General features: G+C 61.5%; 1 protein-coding gene across 25 annotated transcripts in view; it reads left to right on the top strand.

The window, feature by feature from the left end:
• MAD1L1 (mitotic arrest deficient 1 like 1) overlaps nt 1–18,298 on the top strand; it is a 283,031-nt gene that overhangs the window by 215,423 nt on the left and 49,310 nt on the right. For 10 of the 25 annotated variants that reach the window (XM_081552520.1, XM_081552515.1, XM_081552517.1 and 7 more), the window contains 2 exons: nt 12,114–12,283; nt 12,510–12,716. The exons of 2 other annotated variants lie outside the window; for them this stretch is intronic. In XM_081552520.1, coding sequence (XP_081408646.1) covers nt 12,114–12,272 — 159 coding nt within the window. In that variant the 3' untranslated portion in view covers nt 12,273–12,283; nt 12,510–12,716. Of the gene's footprint in view, nt 1–12,113; nt 15,896–18,298 lie in introns of those variants that run through there. 13 more of the 25 variants (XM_081552521.1, XM_081552519.1, XM_081552525.1 and 10 more) reach the window with 5 other exon arrangements.

The following is an 18,298-nucleotide window of genomic DNA, read 5'->3' as shown; positions in this document are numbered from 1 at the left end:
TGGCTCATCGTGGCCCAGGATCACGTGGGATTCTGTCTCCCCTCGTGGGCCCGGCCCTCACGCTCTCCTGCTCCCAGAAGGGCCGGCAACCCCTCACAGGCCTCCCCTCGCGTGGCCTCCCACCCCTGGTGGACCTGAGCCCCAGGAGCCCTCTCTCTGCCGTGAGCAGGCTGCAGGGAAGGCAGTGTGGACCGGAACCCTCGGCCTTGCAGGAGCAGTGGGCCTCAGAGCCCTGACTCCCCGGAGTCACATCGGCTCCCGGAGGCCAACATGCGGGGCTCTTGAGCCTTCCTGCAGGACCGCCGCGCGCCCTCTGGGCTCGGCTGAGCTTGGCCTCTGCCCCAAGGCTGCAGCCCACGACTCCTGGGCCCCTTTGTGACTCCTGGACACAAAGCTGGTGCTTACTTGGCAGTAAAGGCCGGCGAAGTTGGAAACCATCTGTGGTCTTCCAACTCCCCAAAGAGTGTAATTTCCTCTCCCCGGACAGATGCGAACGTGAGGGGCCTTTGCAAAATCATTTCTCAAATTAAATCACAGGAAGATTCCTGCAAGAAGTGAGGAGATTATCTGTGTTCCATTCTTGGGGCCAAGGAGCAAATCAGCTGCAGAATGTGTTTGGAAATTTCTTTTTTAAATGAACGTGGTCAATGCAAATGCAGAGCTGTCAGCAGGATGAGGAAAGCCCGTCATATAATTCAGGCCCCACGAAGCAGCTCTGGAAGCCGAGCTGAGGTGCTGATGAAACGGAAAATGCACTTCACACGTTGTGCACACGCAGATTGCATCCCCGGAGCATTTTGTGTGGAGAATGAAGCCCTTCCCCCCATTTGCTCCCGTTGCCGGCGGTGGGGGCGGGGGGTATCCGTGGGCGAACGCAGGTGCACACTCAGCACCTCCGGCCGGGGGTGGGGGGGCCTGGACCCTTTGCCCCCACCCCGCCGGTCCAGGTGGTCACTGGCTAACGCTCGTCCTGTGCCCGACGCCCCGTGGGTCCTAGCAGTGGGCAGATGCCCCGGGTGACTTGTCAGATGGGTGCCCTTGGGGTGGACTTCCCTTGGTGGTGTCAATGTCATCCATCCTGACAGCGGGGCGCCGTCCAGCCAGAGCAAAGGATGCCCCCGCCCCATCTGTGCTCTGAGCTGGCTGGAAGTCGCGAGCCTTGGCGGAGCTGAGCGGCAGGGCAGCCTGAGATGCAGCCACCAGGTGAGGGCGTGCCACCTGCACCAGCGCGGAGCCCCTGGGAAAGGGTGCAGAGGACGTGCCTTCAACACGGCCGGACCTCGGGACCTGCCTGGGCCAACAGGGCGTGGGTGCGGAGCTCGAGGGGGTCTTGGGCCCTGGCTTATGCCGGGGAAGGCGGCTTATGGGGTGGGGGGCTTCTCTACGGGAGATGAGTCCTGACCAAACCCACTGCCTCCGAAACGAGTCTCGGCCCGGTCTCCACCCCCACCTTTGGCTTTGACTCCGTATTAGCAGAAAAGCCCAGTAGGAACAATGCACTTCAACAATGAGATGTTTTAATTGCATCTTAAAATAGAATTGCAATAAAGAACCTTAAACTGTGACTAACCAATTGTATTTAAGGGAGTCCCAGCATGGTCAGAGGCGGGCAGACCAATGAAGCTGGCCCACTCCCCGAGCCGCAGCTCTCAGAAGGGCGCCGGCACCTCAGCCCCCCTGGCCACCCCGACCCTTCCCCGGGTCCAGCTGCATCACTCCGGGCGGGCACTGCCCGGGTTGGAAACGAGGGGAGGGCCGGATGCTGTTGGGTTGATTTATCGTCCATCAGAGAACCTCTGGGTTCTACCGGGAAGACAGGAGGCCACCTCCCCGCTGGGACACGGGGAGCGGGCCCTGGCTGCAGTGGATCTGGGCAGTCACTGGAGCTCCTGCATGGTCCTGAGGAGTGAACAGGTCCCCCTTGCAGCCACCCTGCCACCTGGGGACTCGGTGGGGGGGGGAGCACGTCGGCTCCAGAAGCCCCAAGATTGGCCAGCCCGGTGACTCTTACTCCAGCCACCCCTTGCAGCCCAGCCTCCAGCCTGGGACTCAGACACACTGGTCCTGGTCCCCCAGTCTGCTTCCACCCTGAGAGGAGGACAGCAGTGGCCACGTCGTGTAACCCTCACATCCTCTGCCCTGCCCTCCCGGCTCCTGACTCCGCTGCTCTGCAGGGGCCCCGGGGAGGAAGGCTCAGGTCTGCGGCTGCACGCACAGTGCCCTGCTCGCATCCGACTGAGGACTGGCTGAGGGGCCGTGTGGGCATGGGAGCCCCGAGGAGGGGGCAGGCCTGTCCTGGGGGCGCCAGGCACCCCACAGGTTCGGACCGTCGGGATCCTTGGGGAAGCGTCCACTTCTGGCTCCTTTCCCACTCAAGGACGTGCAGTCTAGCTCCAGAATGGACAGCAGGGCCAGACCCTTAGCAGGGAAGGCTAGGGCGGGACCCTGAACGGACCACCTCCAGCTTCTGGGCTGAAGCCCAGCGCTCAGGTGGGAAGGGCCAGGGGTGAAGTCTGTTGCCACTTCCTCTCTCGTTTAATTACCAGCGTGTCAGTTGCAGAGTTGAAATGGAGCTTAAAAAGCCTTTGTGAGTAATTAGTGTCAAAAACACAAGATCTACAAAGCCATAAACTCACAGCTTGGTGATGTTACCAAGTACTAATTAAAAAGGAAGAGAGAAAATTCTGTCTGGAGATCAGATCGTCATCCCTGCCAGAGATGAAAAACAAGGCCGGTGCAGACGGTCTGGTGCTGGGTGAGGGGGTGGTTGGCTCCGGCCCGCGCTCGCACGCGGGCACGGCTGGGCCTCCGGACGTCACTGGTGCACTGTGGTCCCCCAGCGCTGGCCAGGCAGGCTTCCAGGGCTTGTCGCCTGTTCCAAACGTGGGGGCCTCGTCCTGCAATGGGCATGCCCTCGCGGTCAGCCCGGGTCCCGCCGTCCGTGTGCCCACGTCCAGCAGTAGTGGCAGAGGGGGCAGCTCGGGTGAGAGGAGACAGCCCTCTCCTCCCATCCACGCCACTCTGTTGATGGAGGGAGACCGCGGCTGCTGGGTCATCGTATCGGACGTTTGTGCTGGACACGCTTGTACAGCCTGGCGTGAAAACAGGAGAGCGTCGCACAAGTGTCAGGGTCCACGCAGAGGTGGCAAGGAGGCTCCTGGAAGATGGCATGTCTGCAGCAGGACTGCAGGGGGTGTGTGTGTGTGCAAGAGAGAGCGTGTGTGTGTGCAAGAGCATGTGTGTTTGTATACAAGAGAATGTGTGTATGTACAAGTATTGTGTGTGTGCAAGAGTGTGTGTGCAGGAGTGAGTGTGAGAGCGTGTGTATATGAAAGAGTGCGACTGTGTGTATAATTGGTGTGTGTACGAGAGTGTGTGTGTGTGTGTGTGTGTCTGGGACGGGTGAGTGGCTGGGAGAAGTGGGGTCAGGAGAGATCAGGGGGCCGCGGTAGTGAGCCGGCCCCCGTCTCCTCGGCCATCTTCAAGTCTCAGTCTTGGCCTCCAGTTTTGTTCTTCTTCAGAGTTTGAGGGGTTCTGGTTCTCGGCATTTCCATATTAATTTTAGACCCAGCTTGTCAACTTCTCCAGGAGAAGCCTGCTGAGGTTCCGTTGGGACCACCCTGCAGCTGGAGTCCCCTGGGGAGAACTGCCCCTCAGCGGTGTCGCGTCTTCACCTCGAGAACAGTCTCTCCTCTGCCTTCACCCGAGAACGGTCTCTCCTCTGCCTTCACCCGAGAACGGTCTCTCCTCTGCCTTCACCCGAGAACGGTCTCTCCTCTCTCTTCACCCGAGAACGGTCTCTCCTCTGCCTTCACCCGAGAACGGTCTCTCCTCTGCCTTCACCCGAGAGCGGTCTCTCCTCTGCCTTCACCCGAGAGCGGTCTCTCCTCTGCCTTCACCCGAGAACGGTCTCTCCTCTCTCTTCACCCGAGAACGGTCTCTCCTCTGCCTTCACCCGAGAACGGTCTCTCCTCTCTCTTCACCCGAGAACGGTCGTCTCTCCTCTGCCTTCACCCGAGAACGGTCTCTCCTCTGTCCTCACCCAAGAACGGTCTCTCCTCTGTCCCCCCGTTTCCAGGGCACAGCCTCACGTCTCTCTGGCATATTTATCTCTAATGTTCCATGTGTCTGATGCTATTACAAACTGCCTTTTACTCTTAATTTCGTTTTGTTGCTAGTATATACAAATAGTTCGTTTTTATAAAGGGGCCTTGTATTTTGCAGCCTTGCTGGCCTCATGGATGAGCTCTGCTGCTGCTGCTGGTGCTAAGTCGCTTCAGTCGTGTCCGACTCTCTGCAACCCCATAGACGCAGCCCACCAGGCTCCCCCGTCCCTGGGATTCTCCAGGCAAAAACACTGGAGTGGGTTGCCATTTCCTTCTCTGATGCACGAAAGTGAAAAGTGAAACTAAAGTCACTGTATGAGCTCTAGTAGCCTTTTAACCTGCCGTGTGGTATTTCTCCTCTTCCATTTCTGTGAACACTTTATGTGGAGCTGCTATAGTTTGTTCCTTAAATATTTGATAGAATTTGGCAGGAGAGCCATCCAGCCTTGGAGATTTCTTTGTGAGAACGTTTTTCACTATGAACTCGATTCCTTGAGACGATGCAGGACTACTCAGGTTATCTCCTTCCTTTGCGGTGAGCTTTAGTGGTTTGGTATCTTTCAGAAAATTTTGTCCATTTGGTGTAAGTTGTCGTGTTTATTGGCAAAAAGTTGTTTATAATATGTTCTTACTGTCCTTTTGAAAATCTGTAGAATTCCTAGTGCTGACATCTTGCTTATTCGTGATACTATTAATAGTAGAATTTGTGTGTGTGCGAGAGTGAGTGTGTGTGAGAGCATGTGTTTGTATATGAAACTGATTCATCTGACCAGTTGATCAACTTTATTAATGTTCTGAGACAGTCACTCTTGGTTCCATTTTTTTCTAATGCTGTTCCTACTTCCCTCATTTCTGCTTTGATCTTTATTTCCTTTCTTCTGCTTACTTTGTGTCAACTTTGCCCTTTTTAGTTTATCATTTTTTTAAAAAATTTTTTCTTGGCAATGTCCCACGGCTTGCGGGATCTTAGTTCCCCAACCAGGAATCAAACGCTTGCCCCCTGCAGTGGAAGCGTGGAGTCTTATCCACTGAACTCCCTGTGAAGCTAGAGTCTTGATTTGACTCCTTTCTCTTTTCTGAGGGAGACACTTAGTGCTATACATCTTCCCCTAAGGTTTGCTTTACCAGCACTCTGCAAATTCTGATACCTTATTTTTAAATTTGTTGAAATTTGTGTTAAGGTCCAGAACGTTGTCTAAGTAAATGATACTTGAAAGTAACTTGCATTCTGCAGGAGTGCCATGAATATGTGAGGCAGGTTTTGGTCGGCTTGTCAGAGCTCCTAATCTATGCTCTTTTCCTGTCTTCCTTTTCTGTCCGTGGACAGAGAGATATTGAAATCTCTGACTGTAGTTACAGATCTGTCCGTCCTCCTTGCATTTCTGCTGGTTTTTATTTCATGTGTAAATCAATCCCTTTATTGTTTTCAAATGACCACTTTGCTCGGTAGTATTCTTTGCTTTGGAATCTGCTGTTTCATCTTAACACAGTCGCTGCAGCTTTCAGCTTCTGCTGGGGCGGGGGGTGCGTATCTTGTTTTCATTCCCTTGGGGGTCACATGGGCTGCAAGTGCCTGGAGGCAGGGTCACTGGGACCCTTTCGGAAGCCACCCTGCACTCTCGGTCTCCCCAGGGGCGCAGCGTGTGTGGAGCGTCCCTCAAGGGCACCATGGCCCACTCACACACGCACTTTTCATTCTGATTGGTCTCTGTTGCTACATTTTCAAGTTCACTGGACTTTTTTCCACAACATCTGGTCTGCCATTAACTCCCCCAGCACACTCGTCCCAAGCGCTGTAGATTCGCCTGCAGAAGCTCAGTTCATACCTTTTATGTCATCAGCTTTCTGAACACGTGGAATGAGGTTGCAACAGCTGCTTTTGCGTCATCTGCTGATTCTAGCGTCAGTGTTGGTTCTGGATGAGTTTCCATTGACTGGTTTTTCTCTTCACTGTGAATCACGTTCTTCCGGGTTTTGCACGGCCTGTCTTCTTTGCTGGGTGGTGAATTTCTCCCTGTTGGGGGCTGGGTGTATTTGACGTCCTGTGACTGCTCCCGCCCAGGCTTTGTGCAGAAGTACCGCTACTTCCTTGGAAGCAGATTCTTTCAGGTCCTGGTTTAAGATGTGTGAGCCAGGGACTTCCTGGTGATCCAGTGGTTAAGATTCTGTGCTTCCACTGCAGGGCATGCGGGTTCAACCCCTGATCAGGGAAATGAAGACCCTGCATGCAAGGGGCACAGCAGAAGAAACCTTCTGGGCGGGACCGGAGCCGCGGGACGTCGAGGGTGACTGTGCTCGTGCTGGGGGGGCCGCCCTGCGCCTTGTGACGGTCTCCTGGCGTGGCCGTGGGGGCCGGCGTGGACCTGCCGGTGTGAGCTTCTGTGGTGGCGATGTTTGCTCTGAACCATTGTGGGAACTTTTCCTGGTCTCGGGTGCCTTCTTACTCAAGCGCTGATCGGCTCCCCGTGGGGCGGTCAGTGACACTCTGCTCGGCCCTCCTTCCAGCCGTGGCTCCCGTCTCAGGCACTCTGCCCTGCACCCTTCGGCCCCCGGGTCTCCCCAGCTCTCAGCTGACGCTCCACTCAGAGTGTCCCCCCTGTGCCCAGAAAGCCTCTCGGGAAGACGGGGCTGTCCCGGGCTCACCTCCCATCTCTGGGACCACCCCCTCATCCCCTCACTTCCCCGGACCTAAAGGTGCCGTTGCATTTTCTGTCTCCTTTTTCTGGTTATTTCAGGCAGGTGAGTAAATCTCCCTCTTTCTCCCAGAGCCGAGTGTTTGGACGGGTGTTACCATCTGAGCCCACCCACAACCCTCCTCTAAAACAGGGAAGTCCGGCTCAGAGCACTGAAGCGGGAGCCCGCGGCCACGCAGCACGGAGCACGGCGGCCCACGTCGAGGCCCGCGTCCGCCTCCGTCGGAGCCGTCCCCCCAGGCACCCTGCCCCTCAGACAGCCCCGCGAGCTCCTCTCAGTCACTCCCAGGCTGTCTGGAGGGGGAGGCCTCCCGGATGAGGGCTGGCGGGGGCAGGTGGTCCAGCCCATCCAACAGAGGAGACAGAGGGACCCAGGCTCTCCCAGAACTGGGGCCCAGGCCAGGGAGGCTGGGCCTGCAGGGCCTCTCTGCCCGTTGAGGGCGTGGGAAGGACCCAGTCAGCCCGGTGGTGCCTGCCCCACTCGCCTCGCCCTGTCTGCCCCCCTTACCCGCCTCTGCCCCCGACCCTGGTGGCCTGCACTCCCGTCCACGGGCCTCGGCCGCCAGGCCCGGGAAGCTGCCTGGGTGCCTGCCTGTGCGGGTCGGGGCTCCTGGACGTGACCTCCCGGGGCCTCACCGCCCCACGTGCACCCGCCCCCTCGTGAGGCTGCAGGAACAGCTGCGTGTGGATCTAAAACGGAGCATCTGAGAAGATGGAGGGCTGTATAAATAGAACAATAATAATAATTGTGGGTTTGAGATCGGTCTGCAACTGTTGGGGTGCCTGGCCTTGCCCCCCCAACAATCGCTCTTGGGAAAGGTCACCCCTCACCAGGGACGGTGAATTCCAATAACACTGGTATAATTAGAACATGCAGTATTTAGATGCTTTTCAGTACAATTAAGTGGGGATAATTGGGTGAGCTATTTTCCGCGTGCTGGACATGCTTCCTCGCCAGCTTCCGTTCATTCCCTGGAACTTGGTGCCGGGCAGCGCTCAGCTCCTGGCCAAGCTGTCCTGACCCACTTGCCTCTGCGGCCTCTCTGTTCACGCACAGCAGCGTCTGCCTGCGGCTCCCAGGAGCCTCCGGGACCCAGACACGCGGCCAGCCCCCAGCTGGCCTGGTCCAGGCAGCCTCGCCCGGCAGCCTCGCGGGGTGCGACAGCCTGTTGACGAGGGAGGGTGCTGGGGACGCGCCAGCAGGCCCTCGGAGGGCTGGGGGTCCGAGGCGAGGGGGAGAGCAGCCGGGCGTGGAGGTGGCGGGGGCGCTCCACATACCCAGGTTCTCAGGGAGCTGGGGGGCTGTGTGTGCGTCTCTCCCCGCGGAACACTCGTGGGCAGGCGGGCATCCCTGGAGGTGCCCTCCCACGGTGGAGGGCGGCTCAGATCTGGGGGAAGCAGCCAGGTGTCGCCCCGCGCCCCTGGCCAAGCTCACAGCAGCCCCGGAGGTGGTGAAGGCCCCAGGGCGGGCTGTCCCGTGAGGCCTGGCCCCCGATGCCATGTGTCCCTGCCGCGGGTCCTGCCTGGCTCGGGCCTGGGGGCTGGTGACACAGACCTCAGCACGTGTCTGTAGCAGGGATGCTGTGTGTGTGTGTCACGGTAAAAACCCTGGAGGAGGCAGGAAACCGTAGTGACCACCTTTCATCCTGGCCCTGTGAGCCCCCAGCCGGCATCCCTGCTCCGCCGCCTTTTCCGCGCTGTCGGTGGAAGTGCCGCACGGGCGTGGAGGCGGGGAGAACCCTGGGGCAGGGCCCTGGTGTCCTCGGTGCTCCCAGATCTGCCTGGGGGCGCGTGAAAGCCCCTGGAGAGTGTGAGACCCTGGCTGGAGGAGCCCCGGTTCTGTTCTGAAGACAGGAGCATCTGGAAGCCTGACCCTGGCAGAGAACAGTGTCAGCCGCGGCCGTCACCTCGGAGGGCGGGCAGCGGGCTGGGCCTGGGGCCGGGCTCCCCCCCCACCGGCTGACTGTCCCGATGTCCCTGGGCACAGAGGGAGCGCCCGGCAATGTGGGTGGCTGGACGAGCAGCCCCACACGGCCCTGCTGTGGACGCTGTGAGGCACGTCTGACTCGTGAAGGGCAATCAGGAGCCCCCAGGGCCCTGGGGAGGCGCCCGGAGGAGCCCCGGTTCAGTCAGAGCGGAAGGGCCGCCCTGGGGGCAGGGAGACGGGGCCAGGCTGGGGGGAGGGGGTGGCGGGGTCTGCCCCCCCATCCCGGCCAGGGAGACGCAGCTGCCCTTCCAGCCCCCGCCCACCCCCAGCCTGCACTGGGCCCACAGCTCAGGAGAACCAGCCCCGCTGACATTTAGGGGAGACTTGGAATCAAAAGCAGAAGGCAGAACTGAAAGGATTTTCTTGGTAAAGGTCAGAGTGGTTTCTCTTGTTTTTGTTTAAAAACGGTCTGTGTTGAGCTCTTACAGGGCTAAGTGGGCGGCGGAACAGGGCCGGCCGCCCGGCGGGGCTGTGTGGCAGGCGGAGGTGCCCGCGGACAAGGCGGAGCTCGAAGGCTGGGTGGTCCGCAGGTCAGGGGGCCGGCCCGGAGGCGCCCAGCTCCTCCTGGGGGTCCCAGGGCCCAGCCATGACCCATGCAGCCTGCACCGCCTCGGCCTCCGCTGTGCAGGCCCTGCTAAAGGGTGGCCCACTTCCCCGCGAGCACCCACTTGCGTGTGCAGCTCAGGTCTTCTCAGAGCATCTGTCGCCGACGCAGGGGGCGCTCATACCCCGCAGAGGCCGTGCCCGCTGCCCTCAATGCCCTTCTTCCCCCTGGCCCCAGCCCTATGCCCGTACCCCCCGGCTCCTCTGTCTCCTGCTCTGCACACCTCGCTGCGGCGGCTCCCGCAGAGTGCTCCCCGCGTGAGCCACCCGGGGCACTGCAGAGTGCTCCCCGCGTGAGCTGCCCGGCCGGGGCTCTACAGAGTGCTCCCTGTGTGAGCCGCCCAGGGCTCTGCAGAGTGCTCCCCGCGTGAGCCGCCCGGCCGGGGCTCTACAGAGTGCTCCCTGTGTGAGCCGCCCGGGGCGCTGTAGAGTGCTCCCGCAGAGTGCTCCCCGCGTGAGCCGCCCGGGGCTCCACAGAGTGCTCCCCACGTGAGCCGCCCAGGGCTCTGCAGAGTGCTCCCCGCGTGAGCTGCCCGGCCGGGGCTCTACAGAGTGCTCCCTGTGTGAGCCGCCCGGGGCGCTGTAGAGTGCTCCCGCAGAGTGCTCCCTGCGTGAGCCGCCCGGGGCTCTGCAGAGTGCTCCCCGCGTGAGCCGCCCAGGGCTCTGTAGAGTGCTCCCTGCGTGAGCCGCCCGGGGCTCTGCAGAGTGCTCCCCGCGTGAGCCGCCCAGGGCTCTGCAGAGTGCTCCCCGCGTGAGCCGCCCAGGGCTCCACAGAGTGCTCCCCGCGTGAGCCACCCGAGGCGCTGTGTGCACAGGGCGCCTCTCGCTCCTCCCGCGGATGGGTCGGTGGTCGTCCCCGTCTCGGTGCTGTTCTGGAGGCTGCTGCCCTGGACGCTCCCGAGCCAACTCCCGCGTGGACGTGCTCTCACCTCTCTCGGGCACGTGCCCAGGAGTGGCGTCGCCAGGTTCTCTCCTGAGGCACCGCCGGGTGGTCAGCACAGCGTCCGCACCAGCGCGGGCCTCGCGGCCTGGGTTAGACCGTCCCCGCAGGCCTGGGGCAGATCTCACACAGCTTCGCTTTTGTTTCCCTAAAGGCAGACGGCGCTGTGGCCGTTTGTCTGTGTTCTGAGGAAACGTCCGTTCGGATCGCTCCCCTGCTCTTTCGTTGGATCACTTGTCTTTTTATCGTTGGTTGGAAGAGTCGCAGGTGCGTCCTGCAGGTGGTCCTGTAACAGACGCCTGGCTTGGCCGGGGGCGTGTTGTGGGGTCTCCGTGGCTGGGAGGAGCGTGTCCACCGTCCCCCGAGCACTCGCCGCCCTGTGGGTGGGCCCCAGGCAGCACCACGCAGCTTTCTGGTGGCCGTTACGGGAATCCTGGTGGAGTGGGTGCCCATGGTCCGACGCAGAGCTGGGGTTCAGCTGGCGGGCGGGTTTGAGGGTCAGAAGGAGCTGCCTCGGAAGGAGGTCTCCAGAAGGGTGCGTGTCACCGGGGTATCCCGGCCCCGGATTCTCCAAACAGAGCGGCCGGCCGGCATCCTCTGGGCAGGGTGGAGCTGACCGCGTCAGGTGGGCAGCCTGGGCAGGTGGCCGCTCCGTTGGGGGGGGCCCGCCCTTGGTGGCCGCCAACACCCTCCCCTCCCGTCCCCCTGAGCTGCCCCACCAGCACCCACGCCTCGAGGAATAGGGCTGCAGGCCACAGGTTCCTGTCTGATGCTCGACGGCCTCTCCCCAGGCCTGCGCCCCCAGCTCTCCCAGACCCCAGCAGGCAGCCCCGGGGTCCCCTCTCACCTGGGATGGGCTGGCTGGAGGGGAGGCCCCTTGCAGGCAGCCTCCCCCTGCCTCTGGGTGCTGCCCGCAGGAGGGAGCGGTCACCCTGAGCCCTGCCTGAGTGTTGGGGCACCTTTGGGCCTCCGCCCACCCCCGGTAGCCGAGCACCCGGGCTTGGCTCTGCTCAGACCTGCTTGGTGACCCCGGCTAGCCCTGAGACGTCTGCAAACTCTCATGTGAGGGGCTGACCGGCTAGTTTGGGGGGCCCTGCCCTGTGGCGCCCAGTGTTTAGATAGAGGGAGGCCCGTCTTCCTTCCTGGCACTTCCCAAACTTCAGCTGACGTTTAGACAAAGAAGCATGGGAGGAATCAACCCCTTGGGTTCTCCAGGACACCTGGCCCCCATCTGCCGCCTGCAGTAAGCCCTCGAGGAGGGGGTGGCCCCCCAGCACGCCCTCAGCTAGGAGCCCCTCCGCTCCTGCCCGAGGCCTCGCAGCCAGAAAGGATGGGACCTGAGCCTGGACAGGTGGGCGCCAGAGGCGGCCCCGTGGCCCCGCATCCCCAGGCAGAGACCCCGCCCTTGCCATGCAGCCGGCCCGAGGCTGGTGGGTGAGGGAGGCCCTGCTCCGCGGCCCCTCGACCGCCCCCCCACCTCACCGAGCACAGACCGTGAGTGAGACCTGCCCCAGACTGCGTGTGGCCAGCACGGGGCCCTCGCGCACGGCTCCAAGTGTCCTCACGAGGGCGGGGGAGCCTGGTGGGCTGACCTGGAGGAGCTGGCGAGCTGGAGTCCACACCCCCATCTGCTTCTGGATCCTAGAGACGGGGTGAGACCCCTGCCCGTGCGGCCCGAGGCTCGGCCAGGCCGCCCGTCCGCGTCTGGACCTGGGGCCGCAGTGGGCGTGGAGGGTGTCTGCCCGGACCCGCACCTGCTGACGCGTCTCCCATGTCCCCCGCAGGCCGCGGGCCCCTCAGGCACCAAGATGCAGCTGCTGGAGACGGCGTTCTCGCGGACGGTGCCGGGCCTCATCGAGCTGCACCTGCTGCAGCAGGACAGCATCCCCGCCTTCCTCAGCGCCCTGACGCTCGACCTCTTCAGCCGCCAGACGCTGGCCTAGCCCCGGCCCCAGCCTCGGGGCGGGGAGGGGGCGGCCCGCAGGAGCCCCGCTGTCTGCTCCCCCCGCCTGCCCGGCCCAGCCTCTGCCCCGATGGGGCCTCGAGCCTCCCGACCTGGTGGGGACTCCTGAGCATTGCCCCGCACCCCGCCGGGCGCCCCGCCCGAGCTCAGGGCCCAGGGGGCGCACCGCTGGCTGGGTCGGGGGAGGTTAAGCAGCTCAGGGTTGCCCCCTCCCCAGCCCTGAGCCCATGCCCACTCTGCAGGGCAGGCCTGCCCCCTCAACCCCCGTCTTCCAGGGCAGGAGTGGGGGGCGCTCTGTGGCCGGCTCCCTGCCCCTCCCCGCGGTGTCCACTCACCACAGCCCAGCCGTGCTGGGACGGCAGCTGAGCCTGGACGCCTGCGACGTCCCCAGCTCTCATGAAATAAAGGTCCCCTCAGCACCCCAGCCCCTCACCGTGTGTGCATCTGAACCCCAGGGCCCCCGCCCGCCCCAGGCGTGGGGAACACTGTCCTGCTGTCCCTGCCCTGTGGGCCAGCCCGTGACCACAGACTCAAGCCCACCCGCTCTCACGTGCTCCCACTGCAAGACCCCAGAGCCCTGGGCGGAGCGGCCTGCGTGTCACCTCCAGGCGGGGCCCCGGACCCTGCTCTGCGCTCCAGCCCGTCACTGTTGGCTCCAGAGCTCAGACCTTGACTGCGTGCCTCGGACAAACGCGGCCCGGCCCGGCCCAGGGTCACCGCGAGGTCGGCCCAGGCCCTCCTGCCGGACCCGAAGCCCCCAGCTCTTCGGACCACACTGCAGCCTGGGGGTTGCAGTTCCCTCGTCTCAGATGAGAAGGCCGAGGCTTCCCAGGGCCCCTGGCTGCTCCGCACTGGACTCCGGTCCAGCTGAGGCGTGCCGCTCTCCTCCCCTCAGACGCTCAGGGTGCCTCAGGAACGGCCGGGCGCCCCGGCGCCAGCTCTCAGGGGTGGGGGCGCGGCTTTGTGCCTGACCGGCCACAGTGCTGGGCCGAGCCGACGGGGGCAGGGTCCCTGCTTAGCGAGGCTGGCAGACACCCAGGTGGGTTTCCATTCCTCACACCCCCAGCGCAGCTCCAGGTGCCCCCCTTGGCTCTGCGATCCTCCTCAGGCGGGTGGGGCTGGGGTTCCGAGGCCTGTGGGCCCATCCTGCCTCCCCTCAGGAGCCCCAAACCCTCGCTGATGACTTCCTGCCGCTTCACGGGGGCCGAGGTCCCGCAGGCGGGGGTCCGGGAACCAGGCGCTCCTCAGTCTCTGCCCTGTCCCGAGCCCCCCGCCATGGAGAGCACCCTGGAGAGCCCCCTGGAGAGCTGGGGCCGGGTCCAGGCGTGGGGGAGGCTGAGGCCTGGGCCCGACCTCCCTCCCGGGTGAAACCGCCGACACCAGATGCTGCCAACGGTAATCAAATGCTCAAGGCAGAACTTGACACAAAATCATTAGCCCCTAAAATGCCCTGCGAGGCCCCCATGTGCACCGGGACACCCCCACCTGCGGACTGCGCTCACCAGGGCCGGCTCCCCCGCGGCGCAGGAAGAGGGTCACACTGGGCAAAAGGTCCCGAGACACAGGCCAGGGCTGAAGCACTGGGCCTCTGCCCGGGGGTCCCCGTGAGCCAACACGGGGGTGTGCAGGCCAGGTGAGCACCCCCCAGGGTGGTGGTCTAGGTCGCACGGCCAGAGCTAAGCTCCCACAGTCTCGGCAGAAAAGGCGCTGGAGGGGCACCTGAGTCAGGCTGGGAGGCTGGGGCCACGCCCGTGTAGGGCCCTGAGTCCCACGGGCGACGCGGCCCCGAGGCCAGGGGCCCGCTCAGCCCCAACCTGCACCTCGTGCCCTGGGTCACCCAGCACCACCTGTCCTCGTCGGCTGTCACCTCCCGAGAGTCAGCCCCCGGGGAGAGCTTCTCCTGGTGGAGCCAGGACCGGCCACGTCTCCACAGGAGGACAGGGTGGGTGCCTGGCAGCTAAGCCTCCCCCGAGTCCAGCCTCACGTGAGCACCCGGCCCTGATCTCCCCCCTGCCCCGGGCTCCCCACCTTTGTCCACAGTGAGAAGGTCCCCGAGGCCACTTCCAGGTGGGAACCCCCCCCAGGCCTGGACCACCCCCAGCGCCGGCTTGGGGCCAGCCCTGGCTGACAGCGCTTGTGCTCAGGTACAGGATTTCTGTCCCTGAAAGGAGGCAGAAGGGGCTGCCCACCCCCCAGGCGTGCGTCTGAGCAGGACGGGCACAGAGGCCTCTGGTGTCCTCCCGGTCAACTGGGTCACCGGCCGCCGAGCTTGCCCACCCCCTGCCCCACCGCCTGCCGGGGGCTCCGAGGGCACTCGCAGGGGGAGCCGGACCCCCTCCACCACCAGCTTGTTAGCGGGCCCTGATGCTAAGGGGTTGTTAAGCCGCTAATGACTAATTTTAAGGGATTAGTGCTGCAGCGATAAGCTGTAATTGCCAGGATGGAGTGGGGTTTGGTGTGCGCCAGGGTCCTTCCAGCGTCCCCCAGGCTCCCAGGGAGGAGGGCGCCGCCTGCCGGGCCCCTGGGGCCCCGAGACCCCGCCTCCCCTGCACTGGGCCGCAGGGCTGCCAGCTCAGCTCGCCAGCGCGCAGTGTGGTCCCTGCCCCTCCGTGTGCGCCCGGTTCAAGCTCTGGAAATGAGCATGACCCCGGTGTGGACCACAACCAGCGCATCACCCGGGAGGTGGTTAGACATGCTGGGGCCCACTGGGTCAGAATCAGCATGTGACGTGACCCTGTTCTAGTCTGGTAGGCTCTCCCCTCCCCACCCCGACGGCAATGTCCCAGTGTGCAAAGCTCCTTCCCGCCTGTGAGCTAACTCCCATCCCAAGATGATCCTGCAGGCTGGATCTCATCAGAGGAGGAGGCGGAGGTTTGGAAAGGGCCTGAAGCTGCCTCAGGCCACATGCACGTCCTTCAGGCCCGGCCCTCCTGGCAGGGTCAGCTGCCCTCACGACCCCAGCTTGTGGGTCAAATGTGGCCTGCTTCCCTCGGGGTTCAGTGTCGCCAGGACGCCAGGGCCAAGTGAAGGGCCTGGCATCTGTCCCCAGGCAGCCTTAGGGGGCAACTCAGAGGTCCAGAGCAGGACAGGCAGGGGTGTGTGCATGGGCCCACGTGCAGAACTGCGTGAGTGGACGTGTGCGTGTGACCGTCAAGTGTGCTACATGTGCATGGGTGGCTGTGTCACATGTGTGTACATGCATGTTCGTGCACAGTGAGGACCAGTGGCTTTACCAAGCTGCTCAAATTCCTGCTTCAGGCCCAGAAAGGGGTAGGGCCTCACCCAGAGTCACACAGCACTAGGGGCCAACGCCCTGTGTCCTGTCTCCTTGTGGCTCCGGTTTTCTTCTCATTCTCTGTACCTTCAGCTGCACGATGCTGACGCACTAGAGAAAGGCCCTCGGCAGCAGAAAGAGTGTAAGAACACCCCCCGGCCCGGCCGGCTCATCCAGCTGAGATGGCTGCACACACTTGACAGATGCAGGTCTCCCTGGGCCCCGCTGCACTGCAAGAAGAGCTGGGTGCTTCTGCAGCTTGGACTTTTTTTTCTCACTTAACAATTGTCTTGGAAATTTTCCATAAAAGCATCTACTGATGTATTTCACTGGATTTTTGTTGTTGTTATTTCCAAAACACTTGAGTTTTATTGAAAGCAATAACCTACAGAAACTCCAGATTCTCATTTTAAATTGAAATCGACAGCATCTCTCAGAACTTCCATACTGCTGAGCCATGTTGGTCATTTAAAAACAAGCAAATGCCAAACGAACAAAGACTAATTTCCAGATCCAAATTGACAGCCCTTGCCTGTAGTCCTTTTTCTTGTGGTTCATGGCCCCAGATTTTCCAGAGTGAGCAGAAGGTTTGGGGGTTTTCCCAACTGGTTGATATTTCTGAGAACTGGGCCCCATGGCAAGCCTCAGGCCCGCCCGCCCTGGGCCCCCTTCCCCGGCTTCCCCCCAGCGGGGGTTTCTTCCCAGAATCTCACCGCCTAGTCCTTCCTTGTGGACGGAGCTGTCCCCGAGTCATCTGTTGAGTTCCTACCTCTGTACTTCACAGTGTGACTGTTTCAAGAGGTGACTGAGTTAAAACGAGGGTTTAGGCTGGGCCCTAATCCTGTAGGACTGGTGTCCTTGTAAGAGGAGATCGGGACACAGGCCCACTGGGGGCGACCATGTGGGGACGCAGGGAGAGGTCGGCCGTCTGCATGCTGCAGGCGGAGGCTTCTGGAGGAGCCAGCCCTGCCCACACCTGGCTCTCAGACATCCCGTCTCCAGGACTGTGAGAAAACTGTCTGATGCTGGAGCCACGCAGGCTGTAATGGGGGGCGGGGGGGTGCTGAGCCTCTGTACCCTTCCTGTGGCACTTAATACCACCACCTGACATTTCCTTTTGCATGTTTCACTCACAATATATGAAACGTTTTCATCAGCTTCACTGCCTTCTCAAGAGCTCATAGAACCACCCTGATGACAGAAGTAACATGCAAGCCACATATGCATGTAATTTGAAATTCTTAGTAACCACATTTAAAAAGCAGGTGAAATTTTAATGAATATATTTAACCTAATGTATCCAAAATTTTATTTCAACATGGAATCAATATAAAAATTAGTTTTGCAGTATATACAAACATTGAATCACTGTGTTGTTGAAACCAATATGTCAGTTATATCTTAACTTTAAAATATGAGTTCTCTAGATTATATATATACATATCAATTAGAGGGAGTCACCTGACCATCTCTTGGCACCGAGTCTTGGAAACCGAGCCCGTTTTACACTTGCAGCCCATCTGGGTTCCAAGCAGCCATGGTCTCAGTGGCGCATGCGCAAAGGCCACAAGTATGGCACCCCACCGCCCCAGCCCTCCAGCACCGCGGACAGGGCCCGGGGGGCGAGGGTCCCGGGCATCTGGCGGTTCTGCCGGGGAACCTTGGTGGCCGACTGATGAGAGAGTGGCTGTCCCAGCAGGTCACCTGGAGCTTCTGGAGACGTCGGCAGAGACATGGGGCTCGGCCCCCCCACGATCGCAGTGCACACCTGGGCCCAGGCTCCCTCGGGTTCCCTCCGGGGCGCCCCCACTTCCCCGCGAGCCAGGCCCAGGCAGCGCACACTCCCTGGCCTGGACTCCAGGCTCCACCCCTACCTGAGCCTCAGTCTCCACGTGGGGAAAATGGCCCGACCGCAGAACCAGCTGTGAGCCCCTGAGAGCCGCCCCCAGGGCCCCTCCCCCTGTGGGCTCCACGTGTGGCCTGTAGTGTGACACTAATTAGCTCAATTACCAGCAGCCTTCCAGGCTTTTTTCCTTGTTTCAAACTTAAAATGGAAATTTGCCCCAGGTTTACAGGCTGTTAACGGAATTCACTTAATCAACCCCCAACACCAAGTCCTTGAAAATGAGAAGTAAAAAAGGTCTGCATTTGCATATTCATGTTTTTAATAGGGTTCAGAAGGTATATTTGCAATTGATGAAAAGGATTAATTAAACCTAATTTGCATTGGTGGAGCATCTTAACCCCTTCTAAGCTGGCCCGAGGCTGGGAGGGCCCAGGCGGGCCAGAGGGGCCCAACCTGGCCGGGCAGGTGGCCCAAGACCCGCCGCTGAGCCACATCCTGGCGCCACGTGTCCTGAGACCAGAGGTCCGCGCGTGGGTCCGGCCCATGGCCTTCACAGCAGCCACCCCGAAGACGTAGCTGGTAGGTTTTACTTAAAAACAAACACATCGGAGTGTTTTCTTTTTCTTGTAACATTCACCACCGGTCATTGTCCAATACTTAGAGGCTGTGGGAAAGTCTGGGAAGAAGGTGAAAGTCACTCACTACCCACCACCAGGGCAGGCCCTGTACCAGGCTGACCGTGGCCTTCCGGCCCTGCGGGCGTGCGCGCGCGATATGTGTGCCTGGTGTGCGTGCCCGTGAGCACGGCGTGCATGTGCGTGCGCGCGGCGTGTGGTATGCGTGCGCGATGTAAGTGGCGGGCGGGCGGGGTGTGTGGCGTGCTGCG

Source organism: Giraffa tippelskirchi, chromosome 13 (assembly GCF_054371585.1).
Source record: "Giraffa tippelskirchi isolate mGirTip1 chromosome 13, T2T-mGirTip1v1.2.pri, whole genome shotgun sequence".
NCBI lineage: Eukaryota > Metazoa > Chordata > Mammalia > Artiodactyla > Giraffidae > Giraffa > Giraffa tippelskirchi.
The sequence above is the reverse complement of the archived record's forward strand: the minus strand, read 5'-3'. Positions and strand labels throughout refer to the sequence as shown.